At 40.6% G+C, this 24,711-nt stretch overlaps 2 protein-coding genes across 7 annotated transcripts in view; one reads left to right on the top strand and one right to left on the bottom strand.

Moving 5' to 3' along the window:
• Positions 1–17,577, bottom strand: part of SLK (STE20 like kinase) — a 48,056-nt gene extending 30,479 nt beyond the window's left edge. For 2 of the 3 annotated variants that reach the window (XM_068688425.1, XM_068688426.1), the window contains exon 1: positions 17,112–17,577. In XM_068688425.1, coding sequence (XP_068544526.1) covers positions 17,112–17,261 — 150 coding nt within the window. In that variant the 5' untranslated portion in view covers positions 17,262–17,577. The remainder of the gene's footprint in view (positions 1–17,111) is intronic. The other variant, XM_068688428.1, reaches the window with a different exon arrangement.
• Positions 17,578–17,725: 148 nt separating this feature from the next.
• The window catches only part of STN1 (STN1 subunit of CST complex), a 42,080-nt gene continuing 35,094 nt past the window's right edge, over positions 17,726–24,711 (top strand). For 2 of the 4 annotated variants that reach the window (XM_068688435.1, XM_068688441.1), the window contains exons 1-2: positions 17,775–17,847; positions 23,240–23,305. The gene's annotated coding sequence lies outside the window, so the exon portion shown is untranslated. Of the gene's footprint in view, positions 17,848–23,239; positions 23,306–24,711 lie in introns of all 4 variants that reach the window. The other 2 variants (XM_068688436.1, XM_068688438.1) reach the window with 2 other exon arrangements.

Genomic DNA, 24,711 nt, shown 5'->3' with positions numbered 1-24,711 from the left:
GAGCATTTACAGCTTTGTGGGGGCACGGTTGCTCTTTCTAGACTTTGGCTGAAATCTTTCTTCTGCTGCATAACATTCCCCAAAGGTCAGAGCAGGAGCAAAAATGTTAGTGTAGCTGCAGTCTGGATTTGCATATCCTCATTTTGCATTTGAGCACATTAACATTTAAAGTCAAATAATCATTAATGTTACTCAGAGGTTGTGTTCTTTTAAGATGTGCCCAGCAATTTCTTCCTATATCACAGATCTCAATCATCACTTCAGGTTTCTCCTGTATGCTCCGCTTAAATAAATTTGGTTCCACTTCCATGACATGATTTAAGCTTCAGTCCCAAGACATCCAAACTGCTATCTTTAATGATTATGGTTCAATCCTGCCTTATGTGTAGACAGGGAAGAAAGGGAAGAGAAAGATTTTCTTTGTTTGTATCAACCTTTCATCTCAAAGTGTATATAAACACGTGGTTGGAAGCTGAAATGGAATAACCCATTCCTCCAAAAACTAACTATTATGTGCAACGATACATAAACATTGCAATCTTTTCACCAAAACTTCTATTTGGCTGTATGTTTAAGGTTACAGCAGCAAACATTAACTTCCAGAGAGACAGCACACACAAGGGAATGGCAAACTGTGTGCTGCAGCACTGATCTTGCAATAGATGGAACAGCCTCGTTAGCAGGAAAGGCACAGAAAAATATCTTTATTCTCCTAATTCTAAGAGTGTTGAGAAAGACAGCCAGCTTACACGTAATAAATATGGCCTAGGAAATTAGAACTTGCAAATTGCTTTCTCTCTGAACCTAAATCCCTCACACTAAAATGGCAATGACATCGACTGTGGAAAAATGTTGTGAACAGCTGGAAACATATCCGTCCGTACCAGAAAGAGGAATAACCCTTCTACGTGAAACTAGCATCTGCGAGTACATGAAATTAGTGACCTCTTCCCTATTAATCCTGGATTTTGATACAGTATCATATATCCAAATACGAGTTCCAGATCCAGAAGCTTTGTGAAGAGACTGATAGCAGAATATTAAAAGGCAGGTTTACTGTCTGGGCATTCAGCCAAGCAGTTGCATATTCCCAGCCACAGACAACAGGGAGAGCAGAGCCACGGTTCCACAGTAATAGGATTAGAGCTCAGAGATAGCTCAGTCTTTCATCTTGAGATGGCCAATGTGAAGTTTTGGCCCTGGTTGCGAGGAGCTGTTTCAGTTTCCTACCAGCAGCAAACGCTTCCTACCCAACTGCGCAGCTGCCCTCCTGTGACATGGCACGTAGGCATCTACAAATTAAAACACCACTTCCAACTGAAAAAAAAAGCACGTCCTTCATCTCCCATTCAGCCAGCCAGAATCGCTGCTGAGATGGGAGATGAAATATCATTTGTCACCTTTCTTCCCAACGCCTGCTCGCTGCTGAGAAGTTATATAACCACGCCGAATGTTTTGCAAGCAGCAAAACAAATCAGTTGAGCTCTTCCTTTCTGACTCATTCTTCTCAGCTACAGTCATAATCATAGTCCATCAAGGTTGCCCAGAAGCGAAAAACACACATCCCTATTCAGGGAGTGTTTTTGCAGGTAAAATGCTACACTTCTGCGGAAAGCTGGGATTGTCAGACCTAGCTCCCTGTACACTTTGTGAGGATGTCACATCTGAGTAATCAGCACTGAACAAGTGTCCTTGCACAGCACAAAGCAAGAGCTGTTTCTTAGAGCTCTCAGAAAGATCTCAGGCTTCCCTGAACATATGAAGGAAGAAAAAAAGTTGCTAGAACTTCAGACTGTAACAGCCCAATCGAATTAACCTGTAAGTAGCAGCTCGGTCCAACGCAAACTATGCTGGACTCCACTTCATGTCCATTCGGTGTATCATAACTAAATTGTTCCACGCATTTTGAAACTAAAACACTGCTTGGTCATGCAGGTTTAAGTGTTCAAACACCTTTTAAAAACTTTTTTTTTTATTAATGAAAGTAGATTTTTCTCTAAAAATCATTAACTGCATAACATCTAACATCAAATGTTGAGAAATTTAATTAACACTATCAATTTGAATTCAAGAGGAAACTTAACTGCTTGTGCTGTATTAAACCACTGTTTTTACAGTAACTCAGGAGTTAGGCTGAGGAAGGAGATGGCAGCTTCCACACACTTCTGGAAATTAAGAAAGATGAGAATTTCAAAGAAGCTACTTTTTTTTTTTTTTTGCATCAGTTTCCACTGCACGTTGTTTGAAAACATAATATTAAAAAGAAGCCACAGAGAGTTTCAATACATCTGTTTGGTCCAAGGAATTAGGTGGCAGCTAACTTCAGTTACACCTGCTAGAACACGTTGCAGTGACTGTTGCAGAAGCTAACAAAAGGACAGCATCTACCAGGGAAGATGATACACCCTTACACTCCAGCCCATGAGTCACAATTTTTCCCTGCCCGTACAGCTACACCTACAGGAAAGTTTCTTCTACTGAGGAAAGGAAATGTTTAAGGCCAGGGGATGTTTAATGCCACACTGAAGCAGCAGATGAAAGCACCTCTCCTTCCTACAATGACACAGCGTTACTAACAACATCATGTCCAGGGCTCAGTGCAGACTGCACATACTTATGGCATGATGGTGTGGTGCTGCCGTTGTGGCTGCACTGGTTTTGGAACTGTTTCCATGACAACTTGACTCTTTTTTCGTTCTCCTTGCACTTCGTATTTATTGTGGTTCTTCTGCTTCCTCCATAGTTGGCATCCGGGATTCCACAAAATATTTTGGGGACTGGTATGCAACACAGTTTTTATATTTAACTTAATGAAAATACATTAGGGAAATCATGAACTCCGTGGTACTTTGCATACTAGCTAGGCAGAGTTTGCATCCAGATTCGTGTGCTGTTTCCCCAAAATTATAGGGATACTTATACATGCATCGGTGAGGCATCCAAGGCTCAGCTGGCCAATAAGTGCACAATAACTGAAACAGTTCTTTACAGGCAACTTAAGAGAGGCAATTATATCAGATTATAGGATCATTCTTCTTATTTAAGCACACCCATTTAGAAAAAAATCCTAAGCATTGGCACGATAGTGTTTTATAACATTAGCTGTCCCCTTTCTCTTGTTGCATAAGAGCTCACTTAAAAGCAACCCAGAAATCCAGCTGATAATATAGAAGAAACATTTGCAACTAAGACATTAAGTGGTGTCAGAGGTATAAAAGCAAAGGACTGCTATTTTTTCCCCTAAACTGAGTTATTATAACCATACATACTACTTGCAAAAGCAGCATTAAACCGCACAATTCTGCATCACAATCAACTCCCCTAAGAGAAGAGGGAGGTGTGACAAGTCAAGATTTACCCCTGCAGTGCTGCTGTGCCAGGCCTTTTGCAGAGGGCACTAAGAGCTGCCAGCAGGTTTTCCCCAGTTTACCCAGCACCAGTGTCAAGCCCAAACTGACTTCCAGCTTCCCAGGAAACCCGGCCCAGTGCATCCTCATCCTGCCCTATGGAGAGCCTATCATTATTTGTTCTGTCTTCTCACATTAAAAAACCAAAACACTGCTGATTCATTTACACATTTATTTTAATTGCTATAGCTTAAAATCAGATCTTTATTCCAGCAATAAACATTCTCCAGATGACAAATTAATAAAGCTTCCAATTAGCGATGATATAAATAATTGTTAATCAAGCCACAATTGCCAGTTTTAGCTGTTCGCTACAACTACTTTTAAGACATTAGCCAACAACCGGAGTTGAAGCTGTGTCTCAACCACTTTTCAGAGCAACCATGCTGCCAGGTTGATAGCTGGGAATTGTATCTTTTGCTCTTGATGCTTTTATGGGTTGTCTGAACACAGACTGTAAGAAATCTGATTCCTTTACCTGGGGGCATTCTCTATTGTCATCTTGCTTCTATCCTCTGCTAGAGGCAGAAGCCTTAGTGCACTGGATTTCTTAGTTCACTTAGAAATGCAGTTTGCTTAGATTTCTTCCATTAACAACATGGCTCAAGGAGCCAACATTATTCCTGCAAACATATTTTCCTAGGGAGACATTTGGACTTTTAAAAGCTATCTCCACAGCTGCCTGCAAACAAATATATCATGGAGAATTTTGGCTTCATTTAGTACGAAGTCGTTTTGTTTACCAGCATTTTACAGACTACATGTTGTACATTCACAGCTGTACACATATTAGCATAGAATTTAAAGTAGTTAGGTCAAGCCACAGTTCCTCCTTACTCCATTCTTTTGAGTTAGGTAAGGAAACACAAAATTGGGAATTCTTCTGCCCAGGGCCTTTAGCCAGATCAGAGGTAAGATGGCTAGATTGGTTTTCCAAGCCAGTTTCCAATGCCAGTTGTGCATTCATGCACAACAACAAAAAAACACATCCACAGAAACTTGTTTTTCCCAACTAGAAATGAACAAGTCAACAAAATAATAAAGAACAAATGACAATTTCTTTGGACTTTAAGAACCCTTCAACAAAGACCTTCTGACAGGTTACTAGGGAAACTACATAGTCATAGAAATGAAATGCGGTACAGTCATTAAGTTAAAAAATTGCTGTCAAAGTAAAGAATGATTAAGTACTCTACATTTCAGATGCAGAACAAAAACATTTGAGGATCTGTACTAAGAGTTTATTCACTGTATTTACTGTAGAAGATGATGGGATCTAACAGAATTTAGTATTTATTTGAAGTGTATATACCTCACTGGCTCAAGAAAACAGTCAGTTTGGGAAATGGTACTGCAGAGCCCACCCCTGCAATGTGAACTATGTTCGAGACTTGCAGTGAGCACAGCTAAATGGCCAGAGGGGAAAGATTAAAACAAAACAAAATGAAGCACTACCATCCCATTTCATTCTGTCTTACTAATATGAGCAATAAAAGAATACTTCATATATTAAGGAGAAAAATATAAGCTATATAAGCAGTTTAAGATCTACTATTTTACATAAAGACATTTGATGAAAAAGTGAAGTCACAGTTGTAACATAGTGGGAAGTGAAACGACTGCATCAATGCCACATTCATATTGGCAAGAGCTCTTGCAAAACTATCAAAGCGCATACTCTGTATTGCTCCACGCAGGCTCTCGTCTGTTGAGATGAAACTTCCCCTATTTCTGAAGGAAAGAGGAAGTAGAGTAGCTCTTGGCAGTTTTCATTAAAAAGCTATATATCATCCTCCTTACGTAAGACTGTTACAGGGACAAATTCATAATTCTTTTGGTATTAATGTATTTTAAGAAACAGGAACTCCAGCATTCTAGAGGGAAGTTATTGCTCTCATGCATGTGTCTTTTAAGTCAATTAATAGAAACCAATGGCAAAGACAACAAAACAACAAGAAGTCAATACAGTTAAGTCAGTTTCTTTCAACTCTTCCATTGCTTTGTAATATGAACAAGTTATTTTCAGGTCAGTTCTACAAAATGTATTCTGATGTACATTATTTAGTGCTTACAGTCTGTGACTTCCCCTTAGTTTTATTATGAGTCTTTTACATAATGATGCTAAAGCTACGTGTCATCTCATGAAAACAACAGGAAATCTTCTGACAGCAAGGCAGAAAGGTTCTCTCACATGGAATTCAGTGTTCTAGCTATATTTTTGTGCTGCAAGTATTGCGTATCAAGAGATGAGGAAATTATCTGAACAAACATTTGTTATTCCTTGTAAATCGGCTATTCAAGTGCCACCAAAACAGCAACTTGGGTTCTGTAAGTAAACTTCATTCACATTCAGCACAGTAGTGGGACAAGTTGCTTCTGATGTTAACTTTCAGAATCAGTTTCTTTTTTAAATGATGAATTCCAACAACTTTTGAGCCAAAGCTGAACCTGTCCTGTCCTTTCTACCTTGCATCAGCACTGTCACTTGTCTGGCCCTCCTGTGAGCTGGCTGGAGGACAGGACCTGACTCTGTGTACACTCAGCTTCTGGATGGGTTTGGTCCCCTGGCCCAGATCATCACAGGGTCAGCGAGCACCAAAGCTGTCACAAGTAGCAGGTGGGAATGGGAATACTGGGTCAGCACTCTGGCTGAGTTGGCTTGTGCTGTTGTAACCTGGTGTGGAAGGCAGACAGAGAGAAGACCCAAACACTTCAACAGTCACTTCTGTACTTCCTAGGGACATTGAAAATCTGAAAAAACATGTTACTGACTGTTTCACCTAGTATCACAGTTCCATATTGTTTCAGTTTTCAGAAGAACCTTAAGGCTAAGAGTTGAGTTTGACACTAAAAAGTTTTAAAGTCATCAGCTATTAAACATCCATTTTCTATGTGCCAGGATCCCTGAAGTGCTTTGAGTTAAGCTCTCAGGCTTTTCTCTTGCTCAACTGCAGCCCTTTGAATTATTTAAAGTTTTTATTATTTGAACTGTAGTAACATTTAAAGAAATTGGCTCTGTTTATGGTACAGTATTGATTAAGACTAAAACTTTTTTTTTATTGCACCAGCTCAAAGGGAAATATTCCCATGCTGGACAACTAAACGCTAAGAGTTTATGACAGCATCAAAACTCATGTCCCTGAAATAGGAGAATTAAGAAGCCTGTACACTAGCATTTTTATATTTCACTTTTAAATACTACTGTTTGAAGCCTAACATTAAATTAAACAAACAACTCCTAGGGTCATTAAGCTGACCAGAACATCTAAGTCTGCTACTAATGGTCAGCTTAAAGCTCTTGCTGTAACAAAGGAGGCACTTTCAGGTAACAGCTATCCTTGTCCATAGGAAACACTTGACAGTTCTTGTTTATATGATCCTTCAGCATTCAGACTCCCCACCCGGAAGAGATGAAAAGTAGCAGCAGACTGCTTTCCTCTTTCCGGTTACTTACAAAGCCACTTAGTGCATTTCCACCAGCAGAAAAATCTATTCAGAGGGTGAAAGAGTGAAAAACAAGCTTGGCTGAACTCTTAGAGTACCCATTTGAGTTTGTTTTAGGGTAATGCCTTTCCAAACCCTTCTGACCACAGTTCCCAGAGCTGATCTGAAGTTCCAGACTTGTACAGGGTGATGCAGTTACGCAGACCTCTGGATCTGACCCAGGACTGCACTGAGGAGCAGAACAGCTCACTTGAATGGTGAATTAAAAGATCCCCAGTAGCCAGGGAGGTCATGCAAGTGAGATAGAGAAGGCAGAAAGACAGTTAAAAACCATTAGGGGATCAAGCTGTTGGTCTTACAAATACAAAATAAAAAGGTTGGGCCTCTTCAATTCAGACAGGAAAAAAGCTTAAAGGTGGGGCAGGAACATGACTGAGCTTTCCAAAATTAACAAGGCAGCACACTGAATTGAATACAACCTGACTGGCACAAAGGCTCTGAAGGAGATGAGTTTACTGCAACATGCTAATTCTTGCTGAAGCTCTCAACTGAGATTTCTCAATTGATGTTTTACCTCCTAATTACAAAGCATTAACTCTTTAGCTGGTAAAGTACTGCTCAGAAATACAAGTGAAAAGTCATCTGTTAAGCTGTAAAAACCAGACAACTGTTGGAGGAAAACCTGGGATTTCCAGCATAAATCTGTGTCCAGAGGGCTATGTCCTACAAGATACAGTAAGAATTAATTCCAGTGCAACTTCCCTCGGAACACTGTTTTCTTAGTCACAGTTATGACTAAGAATTTCTAGAGATAAGACCTAGTTCCCCAAAGTCCTCCTTAAGCAAGCAAATCCCAGATGTAAAATGCTGTCCTATTCAGTATCAAAACTAAAAAGGGGACAGTCTTCTCTAACTCATTATCAAGCTGGAGGGATTCAAGAACGATTCTGCCTTAGCACTGGGATTCACCATTGCTTTCATAGCAGGTAAAACAATTTTTGTGTAGGCACAACTGAAGTTCTCAGGTAATGGTTCCCCTGAAATTGCCGTAGACTACAGTTGCAATTCCACTCTCAGCTCACCCACTCATTTGGAATTACTGCATTAAGGAAACTTTAGGAAAATTCTTTACAAGAATACTGAACTCCCTTTATTTTATATCACCTCCTTCAGTTTCACATACTAAGATTTGGAAAACAGCAACCAACAGATTAACTTAAGGCTGCCTTTTGAAGGTAACTGTCACTTAGCCCTCTGTAATACAGAGGGATTGAGCAAATTTTAAATGCTACTCAATCAATGTAGCTCTTATGGAACAATCCTACTTTTTCACTCCTTCACTTTCTTCTCCATAGAAAGTCAATAAAAATTTAAAATCACATCATAGGAAAACATACTTCTGGTAGAAACACTTCGTAAAGCCAGATTTTGGGTTAAACTTGATTCCAGCATTAATCTATTCTTGAGCCATTTATTGCTCTTGGCTACAGGTAATTAAACAGAAAATGGCTCAGAAATATAAACAGATATATGAAGGGGAAAAATGTTCGTGTCTTTCTCCTAGATTCTAAATCAGCATTCATACTTAGCTGTTTGAAATTTCCCTCTCTATATAAACATATGCAGTGCAAATCACTCCTCATCCAGAAGAGTGAAAAAGAACAAGAAAAATCTATATGCTATGACTTTAATATTGGAACTCACTTTTATGGACATTTCAAAGTGCTTTAAGAAAAAATATGTCCTCTTGAAACCAAATATGATAGTTTAAGTAGATGCATTAAGCATACAAAGAATATTCCATTTTTTTTTCTTCACGTAAATTTTCTGCTGCACATTTTACTTGTTCTACATGCATGAGCATAGTGCATAATCAACAGAAAATCAGAAGTGTCAGTGGAATGTTAACATTTCCTGTAATACCCTGATTTTTAGTTGAAGTACAAATACCATTAAAGACCAATCTGAGGTAGCCTGCTAGATTTTATCCAACATTAGTTAATTTTTAGTGCCTGTCATCGTTCAAACATTCTGCAAGTACTAGATCTTCTTCATCTATAAAAAGACTTCATTTTCTGAGTAGAAAAAAGTGTTTCCACAGAACATATTTGAAAGTTAAGATATTCTCTTCAGCAGTCCATACAGTAATCATATTTTAAAGTCATTAAAAGTGAATGCAAAAGAGGGAGATACAATATGTATTTTACACAGGTTTGGAGATGAACTATAAACACTCATTCATCCTTTGTTTTGCTGGCTACTCCACCCACGTTTGTTGTTTGTCTAACAGCAAATTTCATGGCTTTTCCATCACTGAACATCGAAAGGTGGAACAATATGGACAGTATCTAGTGAAGAGACAGCACAAGCCTCAAAATTGAGTAATTTGGCAGTTACTGTAAAGTAAGACTACAGGCAGAAGAGTTGAAACAAGATGACTTTGGCAATTGAGCTTATAATCTGAATATAATTAAAGGCTATTGGGGGAGCACAAAGGAGCAAAGACTGAAAAAAGTATTCATAAATTACACTTCAGGCACCAGGGTCTCAAGGAATGCATTTAAGATCACAAACCGGAAGATTTAATTACATGCTGCCTCTGCTACAGAAATGCAGCTGTCATTAAGGAGCGTTATGGTTATAATCTTGTAAGATTCTCAAAACGTGGGTCATGGTCCATGAAATATGTAAGGCCCTTTCACAGCTGCACTCAGCAGTGGTACTAATTAGGATAAACTGGTAAACAGCTCTAAAGCTTACCTGTAATACAAAAGAGCCAAGCAAATTTTGTATTTACACCATGCACACATCTCAGATGTATGATAGGCAGCTACATACAACAAGGCAGGACTTCGTACACAGATCTGGGAATCATTAAGCCACAGGTGCCACCGAAGGATGTTCGTAATACTCAGTGGGTACCATTCTGCAACCTGAATACTGATGTGAATGGCAGACATTTCTACTTCCACCTTGGACAGTGTTGAAAGAGAGTGGTAAGGCAACCTGGAAGTTTATAATGCACAGTAGTCACATCAAAGTCTCCTACTTATTCTGGTTCCTTAAGTTTACTCTAAATAAAAAAAAAAACAGTGCTGCTTTCAGAGAATGTAAAAAAAAATAAATCTGGTGACAGAAACCTAGAAAAAAATATCATTTGATGACTGAGTGTTTAAGAATTGCTGCATTCTTGTGTTGCTTCTTATATCTCCTCCAGGAGCTCCAGACAATTTACTGGAAAAGCCTTTCTTCAAGACTCGATTTTGGAAGGTTGTAGTGGCAAAGGGGCAGAAAAAAGGGAGGTTCCTTATGTTTCCTATCATTTTGTGTTTGCACTGGGGAAAACTGTCATTTCAGGTCACAGACAACATCAGAAACTAATAAAACTGCAAGAGAAAAAACTATTGAGAAAGAACCAACTTGGGCATCTCACAAGTATTCTCATCACCTACAGTCGGACCCTAAACGAGGGGAATTCTGGCAATTTTGTGCCATTTTAAAATTTAAAACAGCCATTTAAAAAAACATTACTTCCAGGATGTTTTCCAAATAATTTAGATTTTTTTCCTCCCCCATTTCTGAATAAGAATCGTAAAGTAGGGACCACAGCAATCGCAAATACAAACCCAGTGAATTATTCCTTCATTATTGTTTATGGGGTGGTCAAATCTAGAATTTGGGTGACCACCAAAAGAAACTTGCAAACTACTGCTCTGCAACAATAGCACATACTGCTGCCTGGGGGATTGTATTACTGGAGGGCTATTTCTCTGCCAAAGATTTAGTTGAGAAGGTTTAACCAATTTGTCTACAAGACCTGTTAAAAAAACATTACCGCATTTTTTCAGCTCCTATATCAGAATTATTAGACCACATGTGACTTAAGCATGAGGAATTATTTCACCAAGTTGGAGCAGCTGAAAAAAGCTTCATTCAATGTATGAAAAAACAACGCAGTCACATTTTGCTTATGCCTAAAATCCAAGGAGAGTCTTACTCTCCAGACAAGAAACCAAGCACACTAATAGTTAGCTAGGAGATATGAACTATCAGGTTACATGGAAAAAATAGCAACTTCCATAAACAGTTTAGCACTCCAAGTAAATAGGAAATTGTTATTTGATTTTTTTTTAAACTGTTTATATAGCTGTGCTCACACCTTGGAAAAGATGACTGCCTCACTAAGAAGCGGTCATGAGCAATTTATATTTATCCTCCACAAACTTGTCTGCAGCTTTAATTCTGAAGGCAAGAGACAGACAATACATTAGTCATAAGTTAAGTATTGTGATGCTGGTTTTCGGCCAAGTCACTAAGACATCCAAAAAGTGAGGCACTTAACATGTGCCTACTTCTTACTTCTTCAGAGTATTTCCTCACCACAAACTAAATGAAACAGAGACGTCACTGCCAGCAAATATCCACTTAAAACAAGAAAATTCCTCTTTACAACCCACAGACAGCTTACTTGCAGTACCCATCTCCTCAGAAAACTTTGTGAAAGTGACAATAGGTGTAACGAGATCTGCAGAGCTTTTGCCTTACCACAATTTCTTGGGTTTAAACATTGATACTGCCTTCTCCTTATCTGGTATCTTCAACACACTAGAACTGCAGCAGCGTGACAGTAAAGATAACACTACAGAGCAGCAGGCACAAGGAATAAAAGGTTAACTTTGAGCAACTCACCAAGCTGATCAGCCAGACTAAAATCCTTCGTCTTCTGTGGACGGCATGCATCTTTTTTCATCTAGAGCATATAAAGCAGCCCTAAAACATCCAGGCTACTCTTATGGAAATGACTGACCTCAACAAGCTTTAAGAAAAGCTTTAGCTCTATTTTATATGGATTGCATATTTAAAATTTAACATTATCATCTTATACATTACTCTCGAGAGTAAATCAGCTCTCCTCCCCTCTCTCCTTTATCTACTAATGCCTCAATGGCTAAACAAAGCAACATGGCATTTAAGTGAATATTAATTCGGATCTCTTGAGGACAACTGAACTATTTTACTGCTCTAGTTTAATAAGAGGTCAACTCATATATAGTCAGTTATGAATGGAAATAGATCAGAATGATTAAGTACAGCAAACAACTTTTATCAAGATTGCTGGAAGTTCTGAACAGATTCACTCTTATGTATTAAGATTTAATTTAGGATATTTTTGTCTGCTTATTCTTTCCATGTCCAGTCTTATTGCAGCCATGCACGAAACTTCAGGTTCCTGAAACACAGTACTTGACTGGAAACATAACACACAAGATTTCAGATGAACTCAAGCAATGCACTTCTGCATGGACTGCATCTTTAATGTGAAAGGCTTGTGAGTTCCAACAGCTCTAAAATCCTTCTGAACAATTACCTGCTAGTAGAGCTAATGACACTATGTAAATCAAAAGAAACAACAGATGAAAAAAGCCACCAGAGAGTGCTTCAGCTTAGATATTAATTGGTCAAATCTACTCTTGCAAGTGGTAAGTCACAGAAGTGAAAGATAGCCATCGTAGCAAACAGTGTGATACATTAGTGTTGTAAAGAGAACTTGAAGCTGCAATATCTGACTGTAGCAATGATTTAGACAAACGTGCCTCTAAGGCCATGGAGACTAGGAAATATAAATTCTCCTCGTTCTGCCCTGACTTTGTTTTCAGGACAGACTACTTCAGGCATTTTTTCATGTTAGAAAATAAGATATGATGCAGCATTAGACAAAAAGTATTTCTAAGCAGCCACCATTTGTCTTTTTTTTTTTTAAGCATTAAAAGGAGTTAAAGCTGGTTAAATGAGGCAGCCAAAATGGTCTGGTCTTATTAAATCGCTATTCAAGAATTGTGTGTTTCTGGCTGCTGTAGAAGACATTAAGGCAAAGCAAGCTCTTCTGAAAGTCACACAGTTCCATTAGAGGCAAGTTTTAAATACAGAAACAAAAGCTTAACTTAAATGAAGCTACATCACTAGTTTATTTCATTTAAAGGACGTAACATTATCAAAAGTCCTCTTTCATTAGACAGAGCTGAGTTTGTATGGGCTGGTTTTGCAGACAAAGTATAGAGGAATACTTATGCAGTTGTAACTTTTCAGAAGAAAATTCATTTGGTTATGCTGCTCACCCTGATTATAGCTACCAGCTTCCAAAACATTTCTGCTCCCGACTAAAGAGGAAGCAGAGCTGGCTTTTTAACCATGCAGTGGTTAATTGCTGACAGTTGGAAGACTTGTCTTGGTAACTTCAGATGAAATACAAATATTTGACTTCCCAAATTGCTATAAGAATCTTGCACGCACAATGCCTCCAACATCTAATATTTGGGGTAATAAATGTGACACTATAAATGGGCAGAATATGCCAATTCAAACTGAGAAGCATGAATACAATTCAAAATCAGACAAGTACAAAGGGCTCTCTCAAGGAAACTGGACAGTTTCTCTCACACTGTGTATATACACACAGTATTTTCCCTATATACCATATATAGGTACCTTGCTAACTTACACAGTATCCTGCCACGCATATTCTGCCGGTATAGGATGTGTTCCCACAGAAAACCTAAAATTAGTATATTTGTACAGATGGCACCCATAATTATCATAACGATGCACTGAAGACCACAAATTTCTTGGAGGAGTATACTCCAGCGAAGGGCTCAGAGATCACACCAACAAAACACTACAGAAATGTCTTTCTGCAGTATAAGGGTTCTTATGTTAGAGTACAGTATTCATAATACCAAAAAAAAAAAGGCTGGCGAATTTTACTGAAATACAGTCCCAGCATTTTATTTTCCTTCACATGTTCACTCAGGAAGATATCTGCATTTTAATTAGCTGTGCATCTGTATGATAAAGAGGCTCAGTCAGGAGCTTTAGCAAGAAAGCCCCAGAACACATTAGGCATTTTTAAAGGTCTGTTTTCACACCATCTGAACAGTAACTTCTGTCAATTTAGAAAGCAGCTTAAAGCTGATGAAAGACTTCACTCGTTTACTTAAAATGACTATACTTTAACAATTACTTACACTGATTGACCTTAAAGAGATCTGCACTACAGGCACTGAACTGGCATTTGATACAAATAGGGTAATGTAACACACAATAATGTAACATCATATAATAATGGAACTAAGTTACAAAGCAAACTGTTCACAATAAACTTTAACACTTGAAGCCTAAAATTTTTCAGGAAACTTGATCAAATCAGATGTTTTAAACCTTAAGAAAAAAAAGAACAAGTAGTTGGAGAGCTACCTAGCTCCCAGTTTAAGTTGAAATCCCTGCTTCTTCAATGTCTTTCTGAACCCTGGCATCCCAACCAGGAATTCTTGGAAACCCACAAATGGCAATTAAAAAAAAGATTGGAAAGAAGTCCGTAACAGCAACCTCACCATTCTCTTTCCAAGGGCCATCACCTGATACTGAAGAACCACAAGAGCCTAGAAATTGAAAAAGGATGAAAAACTACCCTATTATTCCTTAACCAAGAGCAAAAAAAGGAAAGGAAAACAGCCTAAAAGTGGCCTCTTTGAAGAGGCTGAGAAGGCCAGAAGGAGAAGCCCTGTACAACCATCAACCTTGCCATGGACAGCCTGCAGTTACACAGCCCCTCTGAGCACAGGAGGGGCTTGCAACAGCAGCTGAACACTTAGTTTTAAGGACCACTACTCCTGAACATCATTTAGAAGTTGGCGAACATAAATCCATCAATTGTCAGGGCCATGTGAGCTTTAGAAGATGACAACAAACAGCATCAGAGGAAATAAGCTCTTCCTGTAATTTAAATAAATAAGTTACAAAAAATAAGCAAGACCCTTATAATTGATTGGGAAGAATGGAAATGAATCACAAGCTTCCAATACCCCAAAGGCTTAACTATCACTAGATGCAGTATTTTTTAAATTAAAAAAATATAATCAGCAAGGCTTCATAATAATGCCAGAATCATTTAAAAGTTGCTTTTGAATATCTATTTAAGTATTTGATACTCTTGTCCAAAAGATGAGCTTACAGCTAAGCCAAATACTTTTCTAGGGAAAATCAGAGCATGCAGCCTATGTTTTTATTAAAAACACAAAGTTTATAAAGCCTTATTTATCTGGCCATTTATTTCATCCTGCATCTGCCAAGGCTCCAAGAACAAGGACATTCATACAGTGACTCCTAGGATCTTAATTACAAAGATGTTTTAACCTTTGCAAATCCCGTTTATAGAGTCAAAATATAGTACAACTCTGTATCCATGCACAGACTGGCAGTTTCCACTAATTTTCCACCTCAGGAGTAACTGCAGAAGGGTGTTGTGACATCAGCTTCAGCTAAAAATGCTCTAACCACTTCTTTGGTAGAGCTCATATCTGATTAACCATTTACAGGAATTCAAAATGGAGATGATTAAACTCTTGAAGCATGTTCATGAAGTTTTAATGAATGTTTTGATTATTAATGTTAAGCAAAGAGACTTCTTTTTGTCAAATGTAACTGACACTAGGGTTATCGTCTGTTTAAAAAACAAAAGCTAACAGTCTCCACAAGTTGACAGTTCTGTTAACAGTTTTGATTCCAAAATTTGAGTAGGTATTAAAGGGGTTATTACTGCAGTTGCTCAATTGAGGTGTATATCCAAGAAAGAACACTATAACACACCCTTGCTTTCGAAACACTTCCTTGCCAAGCATGCTCAGATGCAGGAAAACAAGCACAGTTTGTATCTGAGTGTAATCCTTTTTCCTCAAACTAGGTGGAAACAAAATGAATGCTGCTGCATACATGCAGCAAGACTCATTTTTCTAAACAGGATTTTTTTTCCCCCCAGGAACACTGATACCTGTGTTATACATTCATCAATTTTAGCTGTGTTACTGCATGTGTAATTCTGACTACCACAATTTTAAGAGGGTTTAATTCCAAAAACTTCAAGATAAAGTGTTTACACTTTGCCACTTCCCAATCAGATAAAAATCCATCTAACTTGAAAACTCTCTTGATGTAGACAAATTGCACTGATAAGCAAAATTTATCGGTTCTCTTGCTCAGACACCTTCCTCTACAGACTGGGGCTCAGACAGAGATGCTTACAGATAAATATGAACTGACAAGAGGTTTGCAGATGGGAGGGGAAATGCACGTGGGGGCGGGGGAAAACATATTTAGTATTGTTTCTTTAAGGCTCCCCCAGTCATCTCCCTGGGACAGAGCATCATAGTCACAGAAAGGGAAACAAAACTCCACACTTAGAACTCCAAAGTTCTAGGAAATAACCCCAATTCTCTGCAAATGCTCTTAGAGACAACGCAATGCTTTTAAAGTCACCAAGCCTTATGAGGCAGCAACTTCAGCCATATGCCCCAGTCGTTTTAATAAGAAAAATTATGATCTTCCACACTGACAGCAGGACCACCATCTAGCCCACACACCACACCAACATCAAAATAAACTGAATGCTCCTAACACACAAGATGTAGGCCACTTCCTAGGGGGGAAAACCCCCAGCATTCTGACTTCACCAGGGCAACACTTTTGCTCAAATTCACAAGCAGGTAAGACCACAACACAAAGTCTAAAAATAGTTTATACCAAAAATAGCACAGGTTTCAGGAGTGCAAGATCTGTACCCAGATTTCATGAAATCTCAAGTGAGACTTCAAGTCTAAAAATGAACATTTCTTGACCAGATTAGCTTTTAGAAACACTACAAATGCTGTTGTTTCTCATGCTATTATTTCTAGCCCCCAAATCTACTCCAGGGTCCCAATTTATGTCAGTTCCCTGATTCTGTCACGCTTATCCCCCATGACATTTGTTCCAAACTATTCCTAAATGAGATGTAGAGCATTGATGACTTCTCAGAGGAAAAAATTAGCTGGAGATTTGTCTGAAAACTACCGTCCTGTCAAACACCAGCAGCATATCTATTTTATTAGGCTATCTGGCTGGAGAAGTGGCAGATAATAACCCTTGGAAACGCCGCTTTTGCGAGATAAACAGATGAAACTGAGCGAAGTTGGGAGCACACGCAGACACCCTGCCACATACAGCCAGCCGGGGTGCCCCACGAGGACCCACAACAGAAGGCCCATAAAACCAGCTCAGCTTGACTCCCACGGGCAGCAAAACTCCAAAAAAAAAAAAAGAAAATAAATAAAAAATAGAAATAAAGCAGCCTGAACTTGATGCCCGCCTGGCAGGGCCGCGCTCCACACGTGCCCTGCCGGGGGCTTCGAGGCGGGCTCGGGGCCGCCTGAGGGGGAGCCGCGGCCGTACCTTGAACACCTTCCCGAAGGCGCCGTCGCCCAGCTCGCCGATGATCTCCCACAGCTCCTCCGGGTTCAGGTCCCTCTTGACGTGCTCGTACTGCTTCTTCTTCTTCTCGCCGCCCAGCTTGAAGATCTTGCGAAAGTTAAAGAAGGACATCGCGGCTCCCCCCCCACCCCCCTCACACACACACACACACACACCCCCCTCCTCGCCTCACGGGGCCCGCTGAGGGGAAGCAAACGGCCGGGAGCCCCCCGAGCCTAGGGGCCGGCGGCGGGCCGGGGGGGCATAGCGGCGGCAACAAGTTGCCCGGGCGGCACCGGGGGGTGGCGGTGGTGGTGTTGAGGCTGCTCCCGTGCTGAAGGAACGGGGCTGACGGCGCCGCTCCGCTGCCGGGCTCCGCTCCCCGCCCTGGCGCCGAGCGGGGCCGGGCGGCTCCGTTTCCTGCGGGGCGGGGCGGCCCCGGCACCTCCCCCCCCTCCCTCCCCTTCCCGGCACCTCCCCCCCCTCCCTCCCCTCCTCCTCCTCCCGCCGCTGGCGCGTGCGCGCGCTCCGTGCTCGCTCCCCCCTCTTCCCGCCCGCGCGTGCGCGCTCCCGCCCCTCCTCTCCTCCGACGCATGCGCAGCCGCCGCACCTCCCCCCAAACAGCCAGCACTCGCTGCCACAGGCGGGTTTTAACCCCCGCCCGCCCCCCCACGTGACGCGGAGAGGACCAATAGGAGCGCGCCGAGGCCTCCGGCGGGTAAGTTGGTGTCCGGGCCCAAAATGGAGGAGGGCGCGAGCCCCCGCCCCCCCCCCCCCGCCTCACCTCACCTCAGGGCGCGGGGGGGGGGGGGGGCTCGTTGTCCCCTGAGGTGGCGCTGCCCGCTCCTGCCCCCCCCCCCCCCGTTGCTTTTCCCTCTCTGCCCCTCACAGGCCGAGGGGTCTCATAAAGTCATTAAGTCACTCCAAAATCCAAAATCATCTGGTCCAGCCACCAGTGTCACCCAGCTGTGTCCCCAAGCACCGCGTCCTGCCCTTATGGAGGCCCCGGGCTGCACAGAGGTTCCTTGAGGCAGAAAGGGGCTGCCCAGGGAGACCTGCTTTTGGGGGACACTTGCTTTTTGGGGACACCCACTCTTTAGGGACACCCACTCTCTGGGGACATTCACTTTTTGGGGACACTTGCTTTTGCCAGCACTGCTTCTCCACCTGCCCCTCACCTGCCACAGCAGTGGCATAGCATTACATGAAATCTCCCATGAGATCTCATCAGCGGGACAGGCTTGATTTGCCCTCCCCAACAACCTCATCCCACAAGCGATTTCTTCATCAGCCCGAAAAATGGTTGCATTTGAATAGCCGCGGTGCCTGTATGCTGCAAAATGTGTGGTGTGCCTTCATGCTAAAGCGGGAGGTGTGCCTGGCTCCTGGATAAGATGCGATTAGCAGGCATCTCGCAGGCAAAGTTTGGGCTCTGACAGGAGGCGGCAAGCTGATCCTGCAGTTAAGGCAATGATTTGAGACTTAGGAGATCTGGCGATGAGACAAACGCCCTGTGAGAATAATAATGTAACACCATAGCCTCTTACCAACCGGAGTGCCTGCAGTTACCATTAATTTAAACCGTTCATTAAAAACTTCTAAAGATCAGGCCTCCGGTGTGCATCATTCCTCAGACCATTTTATTAGCATGACAGTAGTTTGCTATCTAACGAGGGCAGTTTATGTGTAAACTCAGTAACGCCAATGAGAGGCTGAGATAGACTGGTTGTGGGGATCACGGCAGCCCAGGCAGCCTGCTTGAAAGGAACATGATATAAGGAATGGAAAGTGCTGGGCTGGGTCAAGAAGAGGATTTCAGCAAAGGAGCAGTACTGGTGTTTGTAGTAATAAAGGCTCCAACAGTGGTTCAGAAGGAATTAAGGGCATAGTAGTAGTCTGGAACCGAATTTTCCATCGTGTTGTAACAGTGATCTTGGTGGGTGAGGTGTGCTGGGGTTGAAGGCTCTTAAGAATATGTTGGTGTTGTATGGTAAGTAATTGCTACTGCTAATAGTATTTATAGTGTACAGGAACACACTGTGCTAGGTACTGCCCCCACAGAACAAGAAGATGACCCCTGTCAGGAAAATCTGATGAGTGAAGTAACAACGTTGTCATAAGTTAACTTCTTTACTCTGTACAAAATCAGTTTCAAAGGTAGGCCTACTCTATGAATAGAGAGCCTCTCAAATACATTTGCTAACCTAATAGGAGTCCTGATTTGTTGTAGCAATCAGCATCGTTCAAAAATGATCTGGGGCTTTGTGGTTCCTTGGTATTGACAGCTGGGATGCATAATGCCAAACCATTGAGGAGGGTATTTACAGCCCAGACCATTTACGTGTATAAAGCTAATGCCAAGAAACAGCTGCGATCTAGATGAGCTGTTTTCCTTTCACCTTTATGATCCGACTGGCTGCACCTAGTAGCTTCATTTTGAAGCTTCATGTACATAGTTGGGATTAAATGCAATAAGAAAGCAAGTATTTTGGTTTTAACTTGGATCTTTAAAGCGCTTTGGGGGCTGATTTGGATCTGGTTGTTTGAACTAATCGATGAGGACAGGGTGGAAAAAAAAAGGAATCCAAAAGCCTTAGCATGAAATCCTTGTATCTAGGCAGGATCAGCTTTTCTTTAGCCTCGGGGTTAATGTGAGAGGGCAGCGGGGGGTGCGTGCGTGTATGCCAGGGTGTGTAACAGTAACTGGGAGTAAATGCCAAAGTGAAAAAAATTTCTTGAGCTACAAGTAAAGGAATTCACTCCCGCTCTACTCTGCGCTGGTGTGGCCTCACCTCGAGTACTGTGTGCAGTTCTGGGCACCACAGTATAAAAAGGACATGAAACTGTTGGAGAGTGTCCAGAGGAGGGCTACGAAGATGGTGAAAGGCCTGGAGGGGAAGACGTACGAGGAACGGCTGAGGGCACTGGGCCTGTTCAGCCTGGAGAAGAGGAGGCTAAGGGGAGACCTCATCGCAGTCTACAACTTCCTCGTAAGGGGGTGTCGAGAGGCAGGAGACCTTTTCTCCATTAACACCAGCGACAGGACCCGCGGGAATGGAGTTAAGCTGAGGCAGGGGAAGTTTAGGCTGGACATCAGGAAGGGGTTCTTCACAGAGAGAGTGGTTGCACACTGGAACAGGCTCCCCAGGGAAGTGGTCACTGCACCGAGCCTGACTGAATTTAAGAAGAGATTGGACTGTGCACTTAGTCACATGGTCTGAACTTTTGGGTAGACCTGTGCGGTGTCAAGAGTTGGACTTGATGATCCTTAAGGGTCCCTTCCAACTCAGGATATTCTATGATTCTATGATTCTATGAATGTAATTGGGTTTGCTCCCGTAAGAGTGATGGCAGTTAGGCGACGAAGATACCAGGGCCATGTTCTTTCTCAGCCCTACTGATGAAGTGTGCAAGCAGTTCACATACAGCATCTACATAGTATATTGGTTTGCTTTCAGCACCAGGTTCACTCGGAGCAGACCAGGGACAGTAGTGTCATCCTAACACCGAATATTGCTAGGTATTACTGCAGATGTGTTGTTTTAGACTTTTATGAAGATAGTCTCCATAACAGAGAGCTTTTAATTCATATAAGGTTGAAAATACAAGATGAGAGGCTGGCACAACAAATGAGCCAAGAAGCCGGTGATAAAGTTTCATTTTAAACTTTTTTTTTCTTACTTTTTAATAGTAAGAAATGAATATTTTTTTTTTAATATTTGAGGTCTAAATATAGTATCTGAAAATGAGAATAAGCCACAGTTTTCTTTTTCTAAAAATAAACCCTTTCAGGTGAAGGCTAAGTGTTAGTAGCAAATCATTCCCAATTTGCATTGACTTCCTGGTATGGAGGAGGCTGTGTAAAGCCTGTTGTTTTTTGTTTGTTTGTTTGTTTGTTTGCTGTTTTTTCTTTTCTCTTGGTAGCAGGAATTTTTAGCAACTGTAAATGTTTTCAGATGGTAGGGATAAAAAGATAAAAGTGGATTATAAGGATACAGAAGTGTTGTCTTAGGGAATTTAATGCAATGTGTTTTGAAAATTCAGTGCTTCCTTAAACTGCCTGAGTAGGCTAAGAACTGTCTTAGTTGTATGTTGAATAAACCAGCTTGGAAATAGCTGTGACTCTTTACTGAAATCCTTTTCTTCTCTTAAAGATTTAGAAGTCTTCTCCCTACTTTCTGCTGCTAAATGTCACCGTCCTTTCCAATTGACTTTTAATTACTTACACTTGTTACTGTTCTCACCTGTCCCCCCCCTTAAGTTCTACCTCCATTTATTTTAAACTGCTTTTCTTCGGCTTCTCTTCATTCAGAGTAAATGCACGCTTCAGAAATTTAATCGTAGATGTGTGCTTCACTACATAAATTGCCCTAAACTGCAGTCCTACATCCTGTCTTTAGTTCTTTCAAAAATAATTAATGGTATATTTTTATATCGTCTTGACTTTCTGTCCACCCACGCTTTCACTGATCTCCTCCAATCTTCTTTCTGATGTTTGAGTTCATTGAACTGCTGTAGGGTCACGGGTGACTTGTTGGTGGCTAAATCTGAGACGTGCTTCTTGTTTCGTATGCCTTGATCTGTCTGTCACCATTGGCACTCAGTGCTCACTCTTCTGTTTTCTTTACTTGATGCATGTGGTATTTTTGTTGATGTTTTCCAGTTGTATGGAGGTGTTTTTTCCATTGACTCTATTTTTTCTTCCTTTTTTCTGTCCCCGGAGTTAATGTTGTCTCTTGTGTAGGATTCTTGTTTCAGTCGTAAACTCTACTCTGGCTCTGAAGTCGTTCCCAAAGTCTGCTGTGCTTCCTGCCGAATCTGACACCTTTTTCCTTGGAGTTCTGGATTCTGTGGGATGAAATTCAGATACTTTGCCTTGTACCACCATAATTCTACTAACTTTATGCTTAGGAGAAAGTTTTGGTGACTCCCACACCCGACCTATTTCTTTCTTCTCCCATTTCAGCAGACATTTTCCTCTCCTACCATACCCGACTCCTCTATCCTAATGCTCTGATTGATGGTAGACAAGCACTGAAAAAAGTCTTTTATTCTTTTAGGGTGTTAAGAGGGTAGCCTAAATGGCTGTGCATTTTCCTCCAAAGAGCATCAAGTCAGAGTACCCATTTGTTGGAAGCATTGCAAGTGGTGACAGCATCATATACAGTGCTCCCTAAGCCCTTCTGCTACATGGACAGTTGGTAGATCTGTAGCTTAGGGATGGGTATTTCTGTTCTGCATTTGAAAATCAGCCTTCTTCATAAAGGAACAGAAAAGGGAGAGACTTGGTTTTGGACTCAGCATTTTATGAACTTTTCTAATTTGAGTAACAGCAATAATAGAAAGGAAGTTTTAAGAGTTTGCACATATGATTAGAGCCACAATCGATCCTCAGACTCCTGGCAATAACCTGGAAACGATGCCCTGCATGGCTTCTTGGTTTTGATGCACTTCCATAGGAAATATGCACTGGGATGCGTTCATGGGAAATGTACGAATTGCCATAGAAACACAGGGCAATTGGAAGCTTCAACGTATACTGGTGCTATTTGATGTTTGTCATAAAAAGATCAACGAGTAAGTTACGAGTAAGATCTTCAAAAAGTCTGGGTTTAGTCTAAATTGGATTAGCTTTTTCAGTAGTCGGTGGGGGAAAGCATCTTCAGAGGGCAATACACCCACTTGAGATGCTTATATTTGTTACACGGTGCTTAGTTGTGTAAGGTGAGTTGTTCTAGAAATGCACGACGGGGTTTCTACTACTGACCTTTGGAGATAACGCTCCCAGCAAACCTTCTGATCTTCTGATAGCAGGCAACACCTCTGGACTGCAGACAGAGCAATTTAAAGAGTTGCCAAATTACCTGGATATTTCCAAGTAAATTAATGATGTTTTATGGAATAATAGACTTTATTTGAAATCAAATGTTAGATGAAAAACAATAATATAAGTCTAAAAAACTCAAATAAGAATCAGATATTTCAATAAATATTACAAGAATATTTCGTGACACATCAGATCAAATGTATTCAAGCTTTAATGTGTTTACTTAACTGAAGTTCTTGCCAAAAAAAAAGAAATAAATAAATGTTTGTCTTATTGTTTCCAGCTGATCTGCTTCAAAACAAGACTGATACTCTGAAACATAGTCAGGCTTGCATATATTATTGGAGGGGTAAGTTGTGCTTTTACACTTACTTGGGTGACAAGCAAAACCATGCCTCGGGTTTAATGGGAAATGTCAACTGCTTTAAAATTCTGCAGCTGATTGTTTTTATTGATTAATTGACTAATGTAGTTAGAAACTTCAAGTCCTCTTTCATGATAAAATTTTGAAGAAGAAGGTTGGACACTGCTCAGTTTACATTTAATTTGAAAATTCCTATAAAGTGAGTTTTGGGTTAGTATTAAAACTTTTTGTTGCGGATAGCTGTATTTTTGTAGTACAGTAGCTATTCTAAATTCTTTTATCCCATGTGTTGATGACTATAATAATGTCACAGAACCATGCATGAATAAGTCTACCTAGACTATTGATTTCTTTTAAAATAATATAAAATCAAAATACTGCTAGCCTTAGCAGTATTGGTATCTTCTTTCTAAGCATTTTATTCACTTGAGATTATACTTAAAGCAACATTTATTTGATCAAAACTGTACATGAACACAAGGCAAAGTATTTAAAACTTGTAGAGCCCCCTCCATCTGATGGATATTAGAAGCTTTAGTTAAGTCACATGAAAGCATGCATTACAAATGCTTCTCCATGTTTGTCTTTCCTCCAGATGGTAATTAGACCTTTTCCTCTTGCATAGGAGTCACGAGCTGATTTGTTCTTTTTGTTCTTTCAAATTTGCATTAGTTCACATAGCAGCTAGGATTAGAAATTTATTAAGGGATAAAGATAGCTTTGCATCTCAGTCAATACTGGCACAAAATATCTGAATCAAAAACCCCACATGTATTACTGCTTTTCTTTCTGCAAATCCCAAATTTCATCCTCTGTTTCCCAGGAACCTTTTTCCAGACTGGACATTATGTTCTTGTGTGATCCTGATCAGCTCTGGAATCTTAGGACTGAATAACTTGTTCTGCAATATGGAAATAAGTTGTTTGTTTGTTTGTCTTGGTTTTTAATTATTATTATGGCCAGCAACCCAGTGCTGGTTATGCAGTAAGCATAAGCAGGGTCCTTATTATTCGTTATACACAGATTATAAAAACATACCTTACTGAAAAATAGGGAACATTTTGGAAGGAAAAAGAGGACAATCTGACAAAAGGGTAGGACAGAAAGCCACTGATGGTTTAGTAATATCCCAGTGAGAGACATTGTGGTGGGATAATGTAGGAAACGTATCTGTTATCAAAAAGAGCAAATAACTTTTAAATGTGAGATACTGACTGTTCATTAAGGCAAAGCTAGACTTTAAATTATAAACTGTTACTGAGAAAAGCGTACTTTTTCACTGAAAAAGTCATTTTTACATTGTATCCACGTTTAACATAGTTTATGCATGTATTATGTTCTGCTATTTTTATCTAGATTTTTATAAACTATAGTATAATTCTGTTTTGTGA

The sequence above is a fragment of the Anas acuta genome, chromosome 7 (genome assembly GCF_963932015.1).
Source record: "Anas acuta chromosome 7, bAnaAcu1.1, whole genome shotgun sequence".
NCBI lineage: Eukaryota > Metazoa > Chordata > Aves > Anseriformes > Anatidae > Anas > Anas acuta.
Note: the sequence above shows the minus strand (reverse complement) of the source record. Positions and strands in the feature narration are given on the sequence as shown.